Source organism: Pipra filicauda, unplaced genomic scaffold (assembly GCF_003945595.2).
Source record: "Pipra filicauda isolate LSUMZ 115617 unplaced genomic scaffold, ASM394559v2 scaffold51_size4534324_pilon, whole genome shotgun sequence".
NCBI classification, from domain to species: domain Eukaryota; kingdom Metazoa; phylum Chordata; class Aves; order Passeriformes; family Pipridae; genus Pipra; species Pipra filicauda.
This window is the reverse complement of record NW_024104665.1, coordinates 3,125,515-3,144,979: the sequence shown is the minus strand read 5'-3', so window position 1 is coordinate 3,144,979 and position 19,465 is coordinate 3,125,515. Positions and strand designations below refer to the sequence as shown.

The 19,465-nt window shown below is 38.6% G+C and overlaps 2 protein-coding genes across 4 annotated transcripts in view; one reads left to right on the top strand and one right to left on the bottom strand.

Moving 5' to 3' along the window:
- The window catches only part of CAMKMT (calmodulin-lysine N-methyltransferase), a 217,873-nt gene extending 216,918 nt beyond the window's left edge, over positions 1 to 955 (bottom strand). Inside the window, exon 1 of the mRNA XM_027723390.2 lies at positions 391 to 955. Coding sequence (XP_027579191.1) covers positions 391 to 489 — 99 coding nt within the window. The 5' untranslated portion in view covers positions 490 to 955. The remainder of the gene's footprint in view (positions 1 to 390) is intronic.
- On the top strand, positions 33 to 18,986 carry PREPL (prolyl endopeptidase like). 3 transcript variants are annotated; one of them, XM_039386951.1, is made up of 15 exons: positions 33 to 131; positions 1,433 to 1,675; positions 4,567 to 4,764; positions 5,279 to 5,345; positions 6,005 to 6,208; positions 8,237 to 8,360; positions 10,631 to 10,847; positions 11,427 to 11,612; positions 13,064 to 13,267; positions 13,995 to 14,170; positions 15,579 to 15,795; positions 15,986 to 16,135; positions 16,990 to 17,116; positions 18,000 to 18,082; positions 18,881 to 18,986. In XM_039386951.1, the coding sequence occupies exons 1-15, from the start codon at positions 48 to 50 to the stop codon at positions 18,959 to 18,961; spliced, it is 2,361 nt and encodes a 786-aa protein (XP_039242885.1). In that variant the 5' UTR covers positions 33 to 47; the 3' UTR covers positions 18,962 to 18,986. The 3 variants fall into 3 exon arrangements, 2 of the variants coding, with proteins under 2 accessions (XP_039242885.1, XP_027579182.2); XM_027723381.2 differs by lacking the exon at positions 33 to 131 and adding an exon at positions 415 to 973; XR_003541125.2 differs by lacking the exon at positions 18,881 to 18,986 and having other exon boundaries at positions 17,003 to 17,116.
- Positions 18,987 to 19,465: the final 479 nt, after the last annotated feature.

Here is a 19,465-nt window from a genome sequence, read left to right as displayed (position 1 = left end):
GCCTATTCTAGAACCTTTTCCCAACCTAAACCTGCCGACTCAGCTCCATGCAGCTTCCTCGCGTCCTGTCACTGCTCACGAAAGAGACTGGTACCTGCCCCTCCACTTCCCCTCTCTTCACAGAGCCGTGGGTGCGTATATACACGTACATATTTTTATTATTACCACATTTTTCAGGCAGAGGGCTGCAAACCACTTTGCAAACCCCACCGTACTGTTGCCGGCAATCCTCCTGCCAGGGCTGCGGACAGCGCTTCGCACCCCCGCCGCACCAGCGCCCCGCCAGGGCCACAGCCCGGCCCGCGGGACCAGAGCCCCTGCGCTCCCTCGGGCCGCGCCGCCGCCCCCCCGCCATGCCGGCAGCCCCTCCCGCCCGCGGGCTCCCCCTACCTGTCCGAGCAGCCGCCAGCGGGCTCGGGCCGCCCCCGCGCCGCTCCCCTCGCACCTGCCCGCGGCGGGGCGGCGCGGGGAGCCGGCAGCCTCGGCCATGCCACGGCGGGAGCGCCTGAAGCTGGCACGGCGGGAGGGAGCACTGGCCGGGCCGGCAGGACCGCGCCACCGAGCATCCAGCGGCTGCGGGACCGGCCGGGCTAGCGATGGAGCAGGAGGAGGAGGGCGGCCATCTTTGTTAGGGGCAGCGCTGAGCCGGTCTCTAAGCGGCCGAGGAGTTCCGCGTTCTCCAGGCCCGGCACCGCAGAGGCGGGAGCGCGCCTCAAGACAAGTCGTGTGTGGCCTCCGGGCACGGGACTGTGTGTGGCACGGCAGCCACCCGAGACAGCCGCGCCAGGGCCCGCGCCAGCCCGCCCGCCGCGGCTCCGAGTCCCCGCGCTGACATCAGCGGCTTAATCGCTGAAGCTCCCGGCCGCCATCTTGCTTGAGGGCAGCGCCAGCCGGGAGCGCTGCCGCCTGGCTGGCATCTTATCCCGGGCAGCCCCGGCGGAGCGGGAGAGGGAGGAGGAGCGGGAGCGCCACGGCGAGTTCTTGCGCGGGCCGCGGCGGGAGGGACAGCGCTGGAGTGAGCCCCGGCCCTGGGGGGACACGTGGGGCCTGACCCCCGCAGGCGGGGTCAGCTCCTGCTGCCGAGAGACCCTCTGGAGAGAGAGCGTGGGTTTGGTGTTGGATGATGGGGGAGCGGGGGGGGGTTCGACTTCTCCAAACTCTCCCAGAGTTTCGTTCTTCAGCGCTTGAAGGTGTGTAGTTGCACTTTTCATTCTCCTCCTAGTTTCGCTGGAGTTAAACTTGAGCCGCCAGGAACGTGCTGGTTAAACTGCAGGTACCAGTTGATAAGAAACAGCCAAAGTTTTACTGTGTCTTCTCATATGATTTACCTAATGAATCAATATCATTTCTGTGAGAGAGGAAGTTCTACCTGCAGTTTATGTTACGTTTTTTTCATACGCAGTGTAAATGATCTGCAATTCGGGATTTTCAGAAATTTCAGGTTGGCTATCAAGAAATGAAGGTTATGATGTCCTGTGTTGGACTGCGAAATCTTCTCCGAGGGCTGAGCTTCAGTGTCAAGTACTACTCTAGCATTAACCATCTTCAAACAACATGTCCTTGTAGTAAAATTAAAGCAAAAAAATGCCACATCCTGAACTGTTCAGAATGTACACACACACGCAGGACCGCACCATCTGGAAGCATCCTGCCGTGGAGATTCTTTTCCTGCAAGGTATGCTGTTTAGTATAGACTCAATGTCAACAACCACCTTGGCATATCTGTTAAGGAAGCCAGCCATACTTTTCACATGTTGAGGAAACATAGTTGTCCTGGAGAATTTGGTGCAGAGGGATAAATACCAGGATATCAGTTACATTCAAAGACACGTACCGTTGTTAAACTTTCCTGCACTGCTTTGATGTAAAGCTGCATTTTCATTGATCTTCCTGGCGTAGTGATCTTTAAAAAACTGGTATCTTCCAGAAATGTTCAGGTAAAGTGTCAGGAGAAAACTGCAGGGACAGCTAGTGTAGAGGCAAAATATCCAAACTGATGACACCATACTTAACCACTGTGAGCTGGTTCAAAAAAAACTGTCATGCACAGAGTCAGAAAACAATCTGAAATAATTTTAGGTCTTCTGTTCCAGTATTTTTAATACAGATTTTGCTAAATGTATTATAAAAGTTTACTGTAGTATGACAGCCTGGAAACTGATTTATATGCATAATGCAAATGCATAAGTACTGTTTTAAAAGATTTGTGTTTTGGTTTATTTGATCTTAAACGTGTTTTCAGATGGATGTGGGGTTGTCCTAAAATTGCTTTTATTTGTCACCATAAACAGTTCCTAAGTCTGTGTCTTAAATGTAAACAAATGTTTCAAGAAGAATATAGGAAGTCTGGATGGATGAGAATTTGTGGTTCAGTTTATTCATTGGCACTTCACTAACACAGTTACAAATGCTGGTCTATGACACTGGTTTCAGGATACCAAACAGATGGTTTTCACCTGAAGGGAAGCTATGCCTGTTTGCTTTGAAGCAAATGTTTGCAAACTGATTGTTACTGAGATCCTCTGCTATGTAGACGTTTCTGGATTACTGTTTTTTCCCCAGGCAGGGAGGTGTACAGTAACTCCTTAATATATCCCTACACTGTGACCACCAGCTGTGTGTAATATTTCCAGATAGATACAATGGGAATTACTGAAAACAAAAGGAGAGCAATCATCAAAATATTCATAAAGAGTAGAACTTGCCAAAATAAGTTGTGGATGCTAAAATTTTACATAGAATCATAGAATCATCCAGGTTGGAAAAGACCTCTGAGATCATCAAGTCCAACCCTTGATCCAACACTGCCGTGGTTACTAGACCAGGGCACTAAGTGCTACATCCAATCTCATCTTAAAAACCTCCAGGGACGGAGAATGAACCACCTCCCTGGGCAGCCCATTCCAATGTCTGATTACTCTCTGTAAAAAATTTCTTCCTAATATGCAACCTAAACCTCCCCTGGCACAGCTTAAGACCATGCCCTCTTGTCCTACTGCTGGTTGCCTGGGAGAAGAGACCAATCCCCAGCTGGCTACAACCTCCTTTCAGGGAGTTCTAGAGAGTGATGAGGTCTCCTCTGAGCCTCCTCTTCTCCAGGCTGAACAACCCCAGCTCCCTCAGCCTCTCCTCATAATACTTGTGCTTGAGAAATAGGTATAAGGGGAGATCAAACATACACAAGAGAGAGTTTTTAAATATCCAGAAACCACGTTCAGCCCAGGAAATGCCTGAGCTAAAATTGCTGAAGGCTGGGGAAATACCTGTTGAGGAAAATAATCTGGCTTGTCCCATTCTTATGCTTTCCTAAGTATCTCTTTATGGCCACTCTGAGTTTTTTATTTGGTTACATTTAGTTTGAGGAATAGTGTTTTCTTAAAACAGTTTTTCCAGTGACTGGGAAGAAGGTGGTACAACTTGAGCACCCTGCAGTTTCTTTACCCTGACCAATTGCACAGTTGCTCCAGAGGTTCTCTAAGGGCTTTCACTATTTCTTTGCCTTGCACTTCCAATTTGATGTACCAGGTGAGAGAGACCCATTGGTCTGCACCAATAACAGACACACTTAACGCCTCAGTGATGTGCTTTATGTTCACAGGGAGTTTGGTAAATGGAGCAAATAGTTTCTTTTCCCTTCAAAGTCTACTTGTAATGTTCAGATTTTGATTCACGTGCATTTGTGAAGAAAAACTAGGAACAAACCAACAGTTCTTGATGCAAAGTGAGGATGGGGTGTAAAGCATAGGCTGCTTTTTAGGCTTCGACACATTCATATCATACACTGAGTGTTAGAAAATGCTACTCTGTATGATCTGTGCATTGTTATGTAGTGTAATATATGTTGTTAAGCTTATTACTTGATCAAGTGAGATTTCACATCATGCAAGAGGAATTAGCATTGTTCTAGCAGTTTTAACACATTTTTAACATTTTTACAATAGAAGACAGCTTTGTTGGCAATGAGGTAGCATGGAAAACCAGTTCCTTAAACTTATTCCTGATAAAACTGTTGCAGAACCCGTGTAAGTTCACTGCTCCACTTCATTCTGCGCCTTATGAACATTTATATTAACACTTTTGAGGAAGTGGAGCAAGAACCTGAACAAGGACTCCCAGATACTGGGACAGAGGTTTGAATGGTATTGTTGTCTAGGGAAGGAAATGAGAAATTACACTCTGAAGACAGGAAATTATGAAAGAACACCAGTGAAGAAGGAAAAATAATAGAATTCCATAAAAATTAACTAAAACCTAGTTCTAGAAAAAGAGCAAATATATTTACTCGTAATCAGTTAAGAGCATATATTAATAGTACCCTAAATTTTGAAGAGAAGACTTCAATAAATGTGTCAAGTAAAGCACATTTGACAATGCCTCTTAAAAAGATCAGGAAGAATTACAATAAAAACATAACTCAACTGTGGTTTTTCTTTTTAATGGCACATACTGTTGTAATAATGCAAAGTTGGTTTGGGGTCTGTAGCTCAGGAAATATTGCCTCAGTATATTCATATTGGTCTACAGTGTGCTGGCTTGTAGCCATTGCTGTCTTTCTTTACTTATCAGGAAGGAACAAGAATCTCCTCCAAAAGGAAGCAAAATACATCCGTAGTAACATCAGAGCTTTTGCACAAGAATCTTCTGAAATCAGAGCAGGAAAACTGGAATGACATTTCACCAATATACAAACCCATGACAAAGAGAATCAAAGAAAAACTAGAAGAATTTCACAACAAGTACACATTCAATTCAGAAAGCCCAAGGGTAAGTGGCAAAAAAATACATTTCCCATTGTTAACTGCAAATAAAAAGCAGTGAAGCCATTCCTTCTATAAAATGCTCGTTTATTGATTATTTTACGGTAGAAGTTTTGAATATTTTAATAATCGTGGGTAGTAGCAGCATGTGTTTAGAACAGCTTATTCCTGTTATGATAGGGAATTTACCTTAATTTCTCCATAGGCAAAAGCAAGTAAAGATACAATAATCATCTGACTTTTGCATAAAGAATACAAGACATTGTAAGTTGCAAGAGAATTGCAGTGATCTGAGGCTTTTGTTAAATTTAAAGCAAGTAGAGGAAGCTTTAGTACCCTAACTTTGAAAGAACCTTTGTGATGCGTGCAATTCCTTATTCAGTACCAAATATATGTGCTATATTCTGTCATTTGTATATGGTACAGTTCTGTGTTACAGAACAATGACTGAATACAGGGATTCTAAGGAAATAGTCTAACTATATGTTGGACTTGAAACATGCTTGTTTTGTATTGAACAGATGAGGTTTGGAGAGAATGTGTACTTTGAAGAGAACGGCTGCATATTTCTTTCAAAAGCAGATGATGGTAAGGGATTTATCTTCCTAATACAGCAGGATTCTTAAAAATGTTGTACATGTATCACTTAGTGTTCTTTTGTTACATTAAAGCTGAGTTTCTCTGTTTCTCAAAATAACTAAAAATACTTTTATACAATTCTTTAATGATTGATTAATAATTCTAGAATCTTGAATCTGAAAAGGGGAGGTGAAGACGGTTAGAGAATAGTATATATTGATACTAAGGCAAGTTGCTGCAGAGGAAAGAGAGAAGTCACTTCTTTTCATAGCCCTGATTAAACATTTTGAAAGCAGAAAAAAGCATTCATGCTTTTGTATTTCTGAGGGGGTGGAAAAAATTACTAATTGTATTTATTGAAAACAAGCACGCTTTTGCTATCTGAGCTGTAAAATTCAATATGTTTACTAGAAGCCAGGATCTACACTTTTAAAATATTTTTGGTAATAACTACAGGACTTTTTTTTTTTCTGGAACTGTAGAATTTTTTGTTTAGTTTTATGAAGTGCATTTGCAAATATCTTGCAAGACAGATATGTGGTGTTGATAAATTCCAGTAGTATGCTTGTGAATATTGCAGGCAGATTTGTTAAATACAAGCATTAACAACGACCATTCATTTTGACAGTGTCTTAGTTACAGGATTTTTTGCCCTTTTTTTTATGTAGATGAAGGAAATGTTGACATTTTATTCAGCACTGACGATCTTGGCTTTTCTGATGCCTTTATTCAACGAATCAGAATTTCACCAGATCAGACATACATGGCCATCAGCTTAAAAAGTGAAAGTTCTGAAGAAGCAACCTGCGTTATTATGAAACTTGGTCATTTTCCTGTTGTGAAAAAAGTAATTCCAAGTGTATTTAGCTTTGGTAAGTTGCTTATAAATATCCTGTGGATCACACCAGCTTTTAACACAACATTTTCCTTAGTCTACAAATAATATTAAAATATTAAAAAAAAAAGTAGGCAGCATTTAATCCTATAGCTGTTGAATTGTTTCTTATTTATGATTTCTTTCACACTGCACAATTACAAGTTATCTGATGTGGGTGAAAGGGACTGCTTTCTTGATACAAGTTTTCCTTCATTGTAAAAGCAATCATTTATACGTGTTAGAACAGTCATACATATAATTTTTTCTATTGAATTCAATATGCTGCTTTAAAAATTTACTGACATAACTGTTTGTGATTTTTTTTGAGAAATGTTCTAGTTGATAAACTATTACAGCTACAAGTGAAGTCCTTGATAGGTGTAGACAATTGGCTTTGCTGAAAAAGTGTGAAAGTACCACCTACTGTTGGGTATCAGCTGGAATTTCAACTGGAATCTCGGATGTGGATCACAGTTCAGAGGCCAGTGAAGTCAGCCAGTCTTTCAGAATAGATTACAGAGGTTTACACTGCTCTTAAAATAAGCAAAGGTAAACTGAAGCAAATGGGAAATCTTTCTTTTTTTAGAGTATGTTAAAGAATATAGCAGAAAGAGTATAATAGTATGTATACAGTGTTCCACATCTTGTATTTTGGATTATATTTTTGGATGTCATCAAATTTATATAGTACAGAAAGCAATTTGCCTGGGCAGGGCGAAAAACTAAAATCTAGGTAGAACTTCCTAGTTATAAAAATGAAGAGCAGCAAGAATTTAGTGTTGTGTTTGCACAACTGAAGATTAAAATGCCTGTTGAAAACTGAGCCTGCAAATTTGCCAGTGATGTTTTACACTATACTTGATTTGAACATCTATCTAGGTCCAGAAGAATCTGGACCAACAGGTCCACAGTAGGTATGACAGATTATGGCAGATAATAAGAGTACAAAAGATGACTATCAGAATTGTAGAGATTACACTACTTTTGTAAATTTAGTCAGGTGTGAGTGAGGTACAGACGTATCATGAAGTACAGAGGTGTGTCAATCATGAGGAAGAGAATTAGGTCTTATGACCACTTGCAAAGTATGTGCTTGTACTGAGAGAGATGCAATAGCAGGGAGAGAAACAGAAGTTCTTGAAAATTTACATCTTGATTTCTTAAATGCTAGGCTACAGAAGAACTTGGATTTCCCTTCTAAAGCCTTGTCTTCATAGGGAACCCTCAGCTACCTGTGCACTTGGGAGCCACATCACTTTTCAGATAGCAAGTTTTTTGTGTTGCTTCAGTATGGTACTTCCTCAGGTTTTGTATTGAAAATTATTTATATTTTATTATTTATATATAAAGTATTTATATATAAGGCAACATGCAATAACTTTTTTAAGCATAAGTGTTAAACGTTATTCTGGTGGCTGTAGGAGCAACAGAGATAGCAGTAACGTGGCTGGATCAGTCAGATTACTGAACTTCAGAACAACAAGGTTCCTGTATTTGTACATCTCTAATGTTGGTGAACACATATACAGGCATAGAAAACTGGAGAATTTTTATCTCAGCAGTACCCACAGGGCACATGCATCATCTCTTTTCTCTGAACGGTTTGCGTGCAGTCACATGCAGCAGTGCAGAGCTTATGCTGTCTTTATTATCTCGCTGACTCCACGTAAACCTCTGTTTCTCTGTTCAGTTTTAAACAGCCACATATCTTCTATTTTCCTGTTACCTCCAGAACCCCCACAGGGTCAAGAGCTTCCTATTACTGGGCCCCATAACATTGTCCTCTGCCTTTTTTTTTTTTAATATGTTATGAGATACTTGTTGTGTGGTGTTCAAAGAAAACATGGGAAAAAGCTTTTTGTAGCTTACCCCAGTCCCTGCAGGATGTAGAAATGCTGTCCTCAGTTCATGTCAGCTGCAACCCACCTTTTTCAGCATTGGGTCCAATGTCCATGATCTCCATTTTCTCTCAGTAATAGTATCCACTGTTCCAAATTTGATATGCATTTGTCTTTTTTTCCAGAATGGGCTGCAAATGATGTTCTGTATTACACAACTCAGAAGAACCTTAAATGCCAGAATGTGTTTATGACCACTTTCACTTATCAGAAACATACTAAGTTAGTTTATACAGAACAAGATGCAAGGTAATACTTACCTAGAAATATAACAAGTCCTTTACATATTTTAGAGTGTTTTATATGTATAATATAACTGCTTCAGAAAGTGTTCCATATCATATTTCAAATGGTAAAATGCATTTTTAAGTTGTGTTCCACTGTCAGTAGTGCCTTATACAGTCTGTGAATGTGCTCTGTTCTCCTCTTGATATGTGATCAACAGAGATTTAACTTTTCTCTGTTACCTCACGAGTTCAATTGAGTTTATAAATGTCAAGGTCACTCTCAGGTCAGGGTGTCCTTTAATGAATGTGTGACAGTTTCATACAGGGTAAATCAGACAGTAGATTTCATTTTGTTTTCTCTGCTATTGATGTCTGATACATCTTTAAAAAAAAAAAACACACAGAAGTTCAGGCTAATCCTTGCTCTGGGTAATGGATGAGCAAAATCATTACAGCATTCCCAGAGATAGAACTATTGTTGACTGAATACCCTCTCAATAACCTTTCTTTAAGCAGTGGTTTAGGAAGACAAGAAGGCTCTTTGGTAAACTGAGTGCAGAACTAGTTTTTCAGCCATGCAGAGTGTGGTAGATTTATACAGCATTCTGTAAATGTTTGTGATTATCCTGAATTCGAGTTACATATTCAATAAAGAAATTTCAATTATACTTTCATATGGGAAAAAAAATCTGCAATTGAGATGGAGTAAATAAGGTCCTTTTATTCCAGCTGCATTTGATGCATAGTTTTGGAAAATCAAGTTCCATTGACCTGACACTTCCCCACAGGGAAACCATTGGCATAATTCTGAAGGTCACAGTCATTACAGTAAATCTACTAGAAACTTACTCTAAAGGGTCATGTGCTATTGCAGCTCATAGCTGAACTTACTTCTTCAGCAGAGATGGCAAGACATTCTTTTGTACTGCCACTGAGCAGTTCCATTCTACATCTCACCAGCTCTTCTATTGCAATCAAGTATTTTTTTTAGAAGTGGAAAATTTCTTGACTTCCTTAAAAAATAAAAGCTACAAGGATTAAAAAAAATTGTCATATCAAGGTCAGAGGCCCTGGGGAGAAGTGTAACCTGCATTTCAGCTTGACCCTCTTAGATGTAAGGGTCAGCAGAGTTGAACTGTTGGAATCTCTACTGAATGCAGTGCCACATTCCTGCCAAATTCATGGGTATTAGAGAGGCAGGAAGCTGATTTCTTGTAGACTTTAGACCCCTCTCTGTGCCTGTTCTCCTAAAGATGTCAAGAGAGTGCAATTAGAGGAAACAATAGCACCAAAAAAATTGGAGTTCTCCACCTGCAAATAATTAAAGGCACTCAAAATGCTATCTAAAGCATCCTTTCCTTCACCAGTCAATTTTGAATTCTAGAGATATCATTATTGCAGTCATGTATCTGATCTGTACGATGCCGATTACGGTACTCAACCCTGCAATTTCTTGATGAAATCTGGATCTTTGTGATCGACAGCTTTGCTTTTAGAGACATCAGTCTTAAAGATTCAAAATGCCAAAGAAACTGCAGTGTCTCAAGATGCGACATTCCAGTTAATTAGGATGACTCACAGAAATTTGAATCTGAATTTCAGCCTGAACTTCTCTAATACTAGCATGCAACCAGTGGTTACCATTGTTTTCTATTTCTAAATTTTAGAGGCATTTAAAACCAGTAGATAATTCCTGGTTTCTTAGACACTTCCAAAAACAGTTCCTAGTTTCCAGCTTTATCACTGCAACACTGTCCATCTTGTCTCATTTTTTTTAAAAATAGTACTTTTTGTCTTATTTGCTTCCAAGTTAGGTCAGTAGAAAATAGACATTTTATCAATTTATCTTTATAACAGCTCCTTTGTTATTGCTGTTCCCACATGATGTCCTTTATTAATTTTAATTTCATTATCTATTACTATTTTTAAAAAATTAGGGTTACAAGCTCAATAAAAAGCTCTTTATTTTGTCTGAATTTTAAAGCCTATATAGATCAATAAGCTTCCAGTCTATCACAGTGATGCAAAAACCTGAATTCAGTTGGGCAGCAACTGAACTGCTTTCCTTTCAGATTTCAGGTTCCACACACAAGATTGCAGGTTTTTGAATCCCAGGATAAATGCAGCAGAAGTGGGTTTGGGAGTCAAGTAGCCTGAAATTTCTCCAGCCTACTTACAGGCATGCTTTTTTTTACCTTGCAGGTGGAAGGCCATGATTCTGAAAAAACATGCATTTTTAAAATACTAATCAAATTTAGGCTTTTTCTTTTTTTTTCTAATTATTCCCTACAGATTCTTTGTAGACATTTATCTCACAAAAGACAGGTGTTTTCTCACTATCAACAGCAACAGCAAGACAACCTCAGAAGTTTGGCTGGTTGACTGCAGAAATCCTTTTGCATTACCTGCACTTGTACAAGCACGAACAAAAGGGGTCATTTACCACATCGAGCATAGAAATGATGAGTTATATATTCTTACTACATATGGAGAACCTGCAGAATATAAGGTAATTTTAATTGATAATTAGAGTCACGGGATTCATTCAGATCCCTACTGCAGATCATATAGAAATAGTAAGGCTGAATTTTCATTTTGTGCTTCACAGCTTACCGAAATAATTTGAGAATTACACAGAGAGCCACATGGATTGAAAAGAGTGATAGTGCGACAGGAAGTCTTGCCTGTAGCATGCCAGTTTGATTCTAACTCCTTTGACAGCATCAGGAAATGAGTATGCTTTAACAGTCATGTCCCCTATATTGAAATTTAAGTTGGTGATCTTAGTCTATATAATCAACCTACCTACAATTCTGCTGGCCATGCTGAAAGCACTTACTGCATTAAAATCTTCTATAGATTAACCTCTGAGACTTGATCTTCTCCAAATCTTACTGAATCGTTCTTCCATTTTGCCTCAGTAAAGGAAGTTTAAAACCCTCCAGTTTTAGTCAGGCAAACACCCCCGATACAAATGAGTATTTTTTTCAATAAAAACACTCTAAGAGATCCCCTATATGCCTGTACCTCTAATTTGTAACTCTTATTATCTCTTAGTAATACAAAGCTGTTTATTTTATTTTTATAGTTGATGAAGGCACCAGTAGCTTCCAGCGGCAAGGAGAACTGGCAGTTAGTTTATGCACTGGAAAAGAAAACAAAGCTAGTAGACTTTGAGATGTTCAGTGATGACTGTATTATGTTCCTGAAGAACGCTGGTCATCTTTACCTAAATGTGATTTCTTTTGTTTCACACTCAGTTCAGTCAATAAAGGTACGTTTTATTTGGCTTAAGCAGCATATTTTTCCAGCACTATTTAATTTTTTTAACGTAGCATTATAATGAAAGCAAAGATAAATTCTAAAAGTAAAAGTGGTTTGAAAAGTATAATACAGCAAAGTTTGTTGTTATGAGTAATTGTATTTACCTGTGGCTGTTCTTCAGGATTTCATGTGGTAGCTTACTGCAGCAAAGTTAAAGAGCAGCTCTCTTATGAGTCAGTTCTTTCTTCATTATACTACAGTCAGCCTCTTTACAATACAGTTGATTTCTTATGTAAAATAGGACTTGATTCCCTAAACATTCTACTTAGTTTTACTGGACCTATTTTTGGTTACACACATTGGTGTAAGCAAGGAAATAAGCCTGGCCCTCCAGCAGAAAAAAGATTAGAGGAACGTTCAGAAGACAAGTATGGACACTGCCATAATAAATGGGAAGAGTTGACATTACAGTACAATTGGTGCACAGTATTTCTTCCCTTCTTAAGTTCTTGCTACATGTAGATTAAAACCAAAGTGACTCAATTCAAACCCATGATTTCTGGAGACCATTCAGATGAAATAATTGATTTGTTTGTCTGAAAAATACAATCTGAACTACTTACAAGTTTATTGCAACAAGCTGCCAATGCCACATTCTATAAAACTGCAACAGAAAAAGGTTTTCAAGAAAGTACACTGTATGGTCTCCAAAATCTTCATTTTTTAAAATGATGTTAGTTTATTTATTCAGAAAGGGTCTGCAGTTACTCGGGAGAACTTGGACTTTTGCTGCCATTTTGGAAGTCTCTAACAACTTAACCCGAGTAAGTAATGGTCTGGCAAAGGGTTTGGCTATGTCCCTGCTGCTCTCAAAGAATGAATCTTGATTTCTTTCATTCTTAGCAGAGTTAAAAACCTTAAATATAATAACAGTAAGTATCTGAGGGTGAATGTGCCAGGAAAAGGTTTTGTTCTTCACAATGGCTGGCACTGGGAACAAAGTTAAGAGGCAGGGGTTTTCAGTGGCTTAGCATTACTGAGCTAACTCACAGTAAAAGCATAACAGCTGACATGGACTTGGCTGCATAACATTTTGAAGTGGAACTGGAAATGCAATGAGAAATAGGATCTAAAAAATAAAAACTAATGAGGAATCATTTCAAATACTGATTCAGTTAAAAAAAAAATAGAATCTGCATTAATGCCCATTTTAAACTGAATTTGAATTTGTTTTTCTTTTTTATTTCATTGTTGAACTTTATCCAATGGCCTCAGGGGAAAAGTTCACCAGTCTGTCACTTTTTGACTCTTTCACTACTGAATTTAAAAGAAATACAGATTGTGCTACATACAAACTAAAGATAATAGTTAATATCCAAAGCCTTTTCCTCTGAAGGACACACTAAGCAAAATTTTCAGCAGCAGTGTAAGGGTCTCACTTGAAATGCCGTGTTTTCTCAGCTACCTACGTGGGCCTGTGAATTTGAATTGGAATCTCATCCTGAACATACCACCAGCACTTGCTATTTTCAGCTGTCCTCCCCAGTACACCCCCCTAAACGTTTTGCATATTCATTTAAAGAAAATAATCTCATTGAACAAGCTGTGCAAGAGGTACCAATTATTACGAATTGTCACACTACACGTTTACTAGCTAAGAGCAAGGTAAGATTTTTTCAGTCCTTTCCCTTTCCTTTTATTCTTTGCTTCCTCCCCACCCATTTAAAGAAAGTGCATTTGGCAGGGAATAGAGATTAAAAAATGTAAAGAGCAGTTGGTGCTATAGTTACTAAACAGTGGGTGTTTTCTTCAGTGCTATAGAGAAGAACAAGAAAGAGTCGTGATTTTTTTTTCCATTAACCTGGGTATGCCAGAGGAGATAACAGCATACGATGAGTCAAGGATCTTAGTATAGTATAAGTTAGAATTGCTGGTTGATGTATGGTATTGTACTCTGCATGATAAATTAAAAAGATGCTCTGTTGAAAAGAGCTCCCCCCAACCAGCTGCACGGTGTAGATCAAGAAAGGAAAGTTTTTAACAGCCTGAGTTTAAAAATTTGGAGATGTTAATAAAGAGTTTGTACTGTGGTAAGTGGTAAACTATTTTGTTAATAACATATATTCTTGGTGTTAAAGGGGGAAGGAAGACTCGGGTGCTTTGGTAGTTTAAAAACTCCTCAGGTGTTGCACTTAAATGAATTTATACTCTGCCCACACAGCAGAGGTTCAGTCTCGTGCTTTATTTTTCAAGAGTGCTTTGAATATTCTAAGTGAAAAAAAATTACTGTAATCAAAAAAACACATTTTAAAATAAATAATTGAAGTTTTCATTGCCATGTGTCATTGAGATTTCTGCAATGTCCCTTATTGTAAAAATACTCCTTTTCCAGGATGAAACTTTGGTGCCAATTACAGTTTTTCATAATATGAATTCTGAAGAGCTACACAGGAAACCACTTCTAGTTCATGTATATGGAGCTTATGGCATAGACTTGAACATGAGCTTTAAAGAAGAGAAGCTGATGTTAATTGAAGAGGGTTGGATATTAGCATATTGCCATGTTAGGTAAGTCAAATATAAAATGGAATTAAGATTTTAATCTGCAGGATATACAGGTATTTCTTGATGTGCAACTGAAGATGTAGAGAAAATTTTTTCATGTAGCTATATGTAATTATTCATCTCTTTGTAGATTTTTTTAACATAAATTTACCTCAGGGAAAAAGAAGACGAGCACATATTGCATTTGGGTTTCTTAAATCTACAGGATGGCTGTACGTAACTTTCAATCTTTTGAAGTCTCATTACCTCTTGTCTCATCTTTGCTCAACAAAAACATTGATAACATGTTCAAATTGCAGCGACATGTTACCTCCCTCTTTCTGAGGGCACTGTGTGCTAGCGATCAGTCTATGTCTTCTGAAAACCATTTGCCTTCTACAGCAATAACTAAGCATTTAACCCACATCTCTTGCTCTTTTATTGGCTAAATCCTCTGTCTCCAGTTTAGCTACAAATCTACCAGTTTTCTAAAACCAGCACGTACAATAGGCTTCACATTTTCACTGAGGGTAAGTATGTAAGGAAGACAACAAAAGAGTCACTTTAGGGGAAGGAAATGAAGTGGGGGAAATGCGTAATTGTTTGAAACACCAGGCCCAAAACAAATTCAGCATACAAATATATCTGCTCTACTCAAGTGACAAGCACTGTGCTATTCTTCCTTCTGCCCCACTAAGTATCTTAAGATGCAAGTCAGTCTTAGGTGAAGATGGGTTTTTCATCCAAAGATGGCAGACTGATCAGTTAATTAATTTTAAACTTGAAACCAGAAAAGGAAGCTTCAGGTGGCTTAGAACCAAATTGTGGTTGTGTAGAAATAAATATAAATTCATTCTGTAATCCTATATTTCAAAATGTAACATTTCAAGTAGTATTTGAAATTCAAAAACTAGGGGAAAAAAAACCCCAAACCCACCTTTCTAACAGTCTCAGAATTTAAGCTATGCAGAATTCAAATCCTGAGAGTCTGCTGTGGAGCTGAGAAATACTGTTTTACTGTTCTGAATAAATGCTAGTGTTAGTGATGTAAGTATTGAAAATGTTTTAGATGTTCTAATAGTTTCTTGTGTAGAAAGATAATATTATTGTCTGATTTTTTTATTGCCTACAAGGACAGTGTCCTAAAGTGGTGCTTTCTCTGTGAGTTCCAGGACACGAGCACAAAAACGCATGGAGTGCCCTTAGAGAGCTAGTATTTTCACCAATCATCATGCATGGATTTATTTTGTCTTCATGTTGTGTCTTTTAGCCATAACTGAGGGTAAAGATAAAAATACAGAAAATAAGAGTTAATTAGGAAGGCAAACTATGGTTTTGCAACTCCGTGGCTGCTGCTGCTCTTTCATTATCTGAAGCTTTGCCGCGTAATATTTTCCAGAGAGACTCAAACTCGAATTTCTTTAAATTTCAGGGGTGGAGGAGAGCTAGGCCTTAGCTGGCACAAAGATGGATGTCAGCATAATAAACTCAAAGGTCTCCATGACCTTAAGGCTTGCATCATGCTGCTGCACGAACTGGGGTTTTCTCAGCCAAAACACACAGCACTGGCAGCTGCCAGTGCTGGAGGAGTTCTTGCAGGAGCCCTGTGCAACACTGATCCAGAACTGATCAGAGCCATGGTTTTACAGGTGAGGTGCTGCAGACCTTCTGTGGATTATAACATTAAGCTGTATTTTATGTTTCATTCTACCAGTTTCTGAATTAGAAACATTCCAATTCAAAATTCACTTTCTTCATTTGTTTGAGAACACATTGACTCAGGCATTCAAGGTCCTCTGTCCTATTTGCCAACTTTTTTTTCTTTTCATGACTTCTAAGGCTCCTTTTGTAGATGTTCTAAATACAATGATGAAAACTCATCTCCCACTGACAATTGAGGAACAAGAAGAATGGGGAAATCCATTAGAAGATGAAAAATGTATGAAGTATATCAAAAGCTATTGTCCATACCAGAATATTAAGCCACAGGTAAAACTATGCTTTCTGTGTGGAATACTACAGTAATAAAGTGTAGTGATTTACAACTTCTTGCAGAAAACAAAAAGTGGATAACAAATTTAAAAAAAACCTCCAATATGAATTATTTCTGTAATAATCTTAGCAATATTTGGAGTCACAAGTGACTACTGAGATTAACCAAATGCCTTTTACTAAATAATCAATATATTTCAAAACTCGATTTTTAGGACTCCTAGGAAGTAATAGATTACTCTATGGTATAACAAACCTCAACATATAAAATATCTTCTCCTTTTGTGGGGGCTTTCTGTTGTTCTACTGGGTTTTGCAGACTTTGTCACAGAAGGAAGGCAGTATTTTCAACTCATTTAATACCTTCTAAGAGGCAAACACCGAAATGGAAAAGGAGCTATAGCTTTGACATTGCCATCTCAGGGGAAATCTTTCTTTATTTGAAATAATGTGTTAGCTGTGTTACATAGCTTGATTAAGTAAAATCTTACTATTTAAAAAACCAACTTTTTCTCTGCAGAAAGATAGGAAAAATAAAGCTCAGCTATTGTTCTAAGGTGAACCATTCCATGACTACTACTACAGGATTTTTTTGCAATTATCAGATTTATACCAGTGGGAGGAGGATGTTTTTGATGATCTTTTGCAAGTAGATAATCCCCTACTACGAAGTAATTTTTCAGACCAAAATGTTTTTTCGCAGTTAGTGATAAAAGTGAGGTTTTTTAAGTAATTAGGTAATACATGTTTTTAGATAAATCCTAACACATTGTACAGTAAGAAAAAAATTTGTTACTCTGTGAGAAAAACCAATTGTCGAGTATTTAACTGGTTTTGGTTTTTAACCTCAGTGTTATCCTTCAGTTTTTATCACGGCATATGAAAATGATCAACGGATACCACTAACAGGAGTCTTACGATATGTTCAGAAACTTAGGAAGGCTGCACTAGATCATGCCAGCAGAACAAGTAAGAAAGGTAAGGATAAGGATATTACAGGTAAACGGAGTTGGTTAAACCAAATATTAATAGTCATGTAATTAAACACCATAGAGATTGACACCTCCTTAAATTAATTCATTTGTACAACACACTCCCATATTTTTAGCTCCACAACAGGCTCTGAGATGCAAAAAAATAAAGACTGGCTCGCTCTTTCTTAGGCCTCAACACATGGCAGCTGTTGGGCAGTGCAAGGTGAACCCATACCACCAGTCCAACTACTGACAGGCCCAGAGTGCAGTTCTCAGCAATGCTTGGATAAAATCTTACTTTTGCTGCTCTACAAAAAACGACTTTTCTCACTTTGATAAAGCTGCAGGTCTTAGTCCAAGGCAGAATGACAGCAAGGCCAAGGCACAGGTGCTTTTATACCTGAAACTTAACACTAGCTTTGGGACACTTTCCAGCGAAAGGTGCATTCAAGCCTTACCATTTTCTAGTACTGTCTCATCTGGGGAGAGGTTTTTACCATCAGCATCAAAAGAGATCTTGAATAACCTTTTCTAATTTTCATTATGCCCTATATCTGCAAGCAGCACAACTGTGATGGCTGAGAAATTACAGCAGATGCTGTGGTTGCTGTTGCAGTCTTTGCTCAGAAATCAAAAACCACATCAAAGAGACTCAAAGAGAACAAACACACTAAATAGATAAATATTTCTCAAATATGCAATTCATAGAAATACAAATAATTCATTCAGAAAGCCCCTATATGATCCTTTTTTATTATTTTTTAAGGAATAATAGAAATTCTGTCAGGACCGAAGGCAGAATTATCTATACCTAAACAACTCACATCCCCACTTACCTTTTTCCTTGTTCATTCAATGTAAAGTGATCACTAGCTTCATTGTTTCAGGAAATTGGATTCCTAATATCATCTTAGATGTCCAGGCAAATGGCAGCCATTGTGACTCATCCTGGGAGCACTCAGTGAGTGAGGTATGTTCCCTTTATTGTACATGTCCATGATGTGTTGGAGCGAGGTGTCCCCTCAATTGATACTTCAGTTTCAGTAGTCATGCAGTCACTGAATGTATGTTTAAAGTATAAAAAAGAAAAACTGCAAGAGCAACTGCTGGTCTTATATATCTATAACACAGCAATTTATATACGCAATTATATATATTTATCAATATATATACTTCTATAGATAGAAAAGAGACAGTGACAGGGCCAGATTATTGAAACAGCCTCAAAACAGTTTTCAATTCCCACTCTAATGTGTTGAGAGCATTGAATGAAAGGTTCCAAGTTGGGCAAAACATTATTTCAGCAGGAAAAGTCTTGCACTGTAGAGTATTAAGTGCTTAAAATTGTCATACTATTTACTTCCATCTTCTTCACGTGTAAGACATATGATGAGTTTGATCTTTACATTTTGAAATACATGATCTGTACTATCAAAGCTATTACAATTAGCTTTCAAGATTTTGCACTTTATACAAGTGTGCCTGTTAAAAGCAACACAGTATATTGTTATTAGTGTCTCAGACTATCACAGTTGGATACAAATTTTATGACTGTTATTTTGAACAAATCCTAGCAAATGTTAATTTGGTGGTTGTGGCAGTAACTCCCAAAATGAATTCCTTCAGGAAAAGCTTCATTCTGTTTTAGGGCAAGATATTTCTTAGCATTAGTCTAGGAAAGGAAGAAGATTAGGATAGCTGCACAAGAGCCTGAAGGTTTATAGTGCAAAGAACTTTACTTTGTAATAAAATATTTTCATTATTTTAGGTCGCAAGACACCTTGCTTTTCTGAATAAAGAACTTGAGGAAGTATGCCATCTCCAACATCATAGCAAATCCTGCAGATAGCTAATAAACACAATGACCACCTGAAGAACTTTGGGTCGGATTTTTATTTATATGGAAAGCAAACACCTTCTCCAGAGGATCTTTGCTCCTGGATCCCTGTTTTATGGGCATAAAGTGCACAAAGCTGGGTGTGGCATTGGCTTATAAACATACAGACCAAGAACTGAATTTCTCTGCTGCCTGGTAGTACAGAAGTAGCTGCCAGCATAAATCAGTTTGTTCAGTAAGTTCTGTTCACACAAGCCAGCAGTGCAGCGCTACACGAGCAGAGCTGAGCGCAGCGACTGGCACATAAAGCCTCACGTGAGTAGCACATGCACTTTGTACAGGGAGCCTCTCCATCCTAAGCCATCTCTAAGACCACCTTTTACACAAGGCAGTAAAACTCCTCAGTAGTATTTGATGAAAAAGTCTCACTACTTCTAAAACTAATTCCCATATGTAGGTGATGATGACTGTTGCCCTTCCTATCTACACAGCAGTCATAGTGTACTGATCATATGG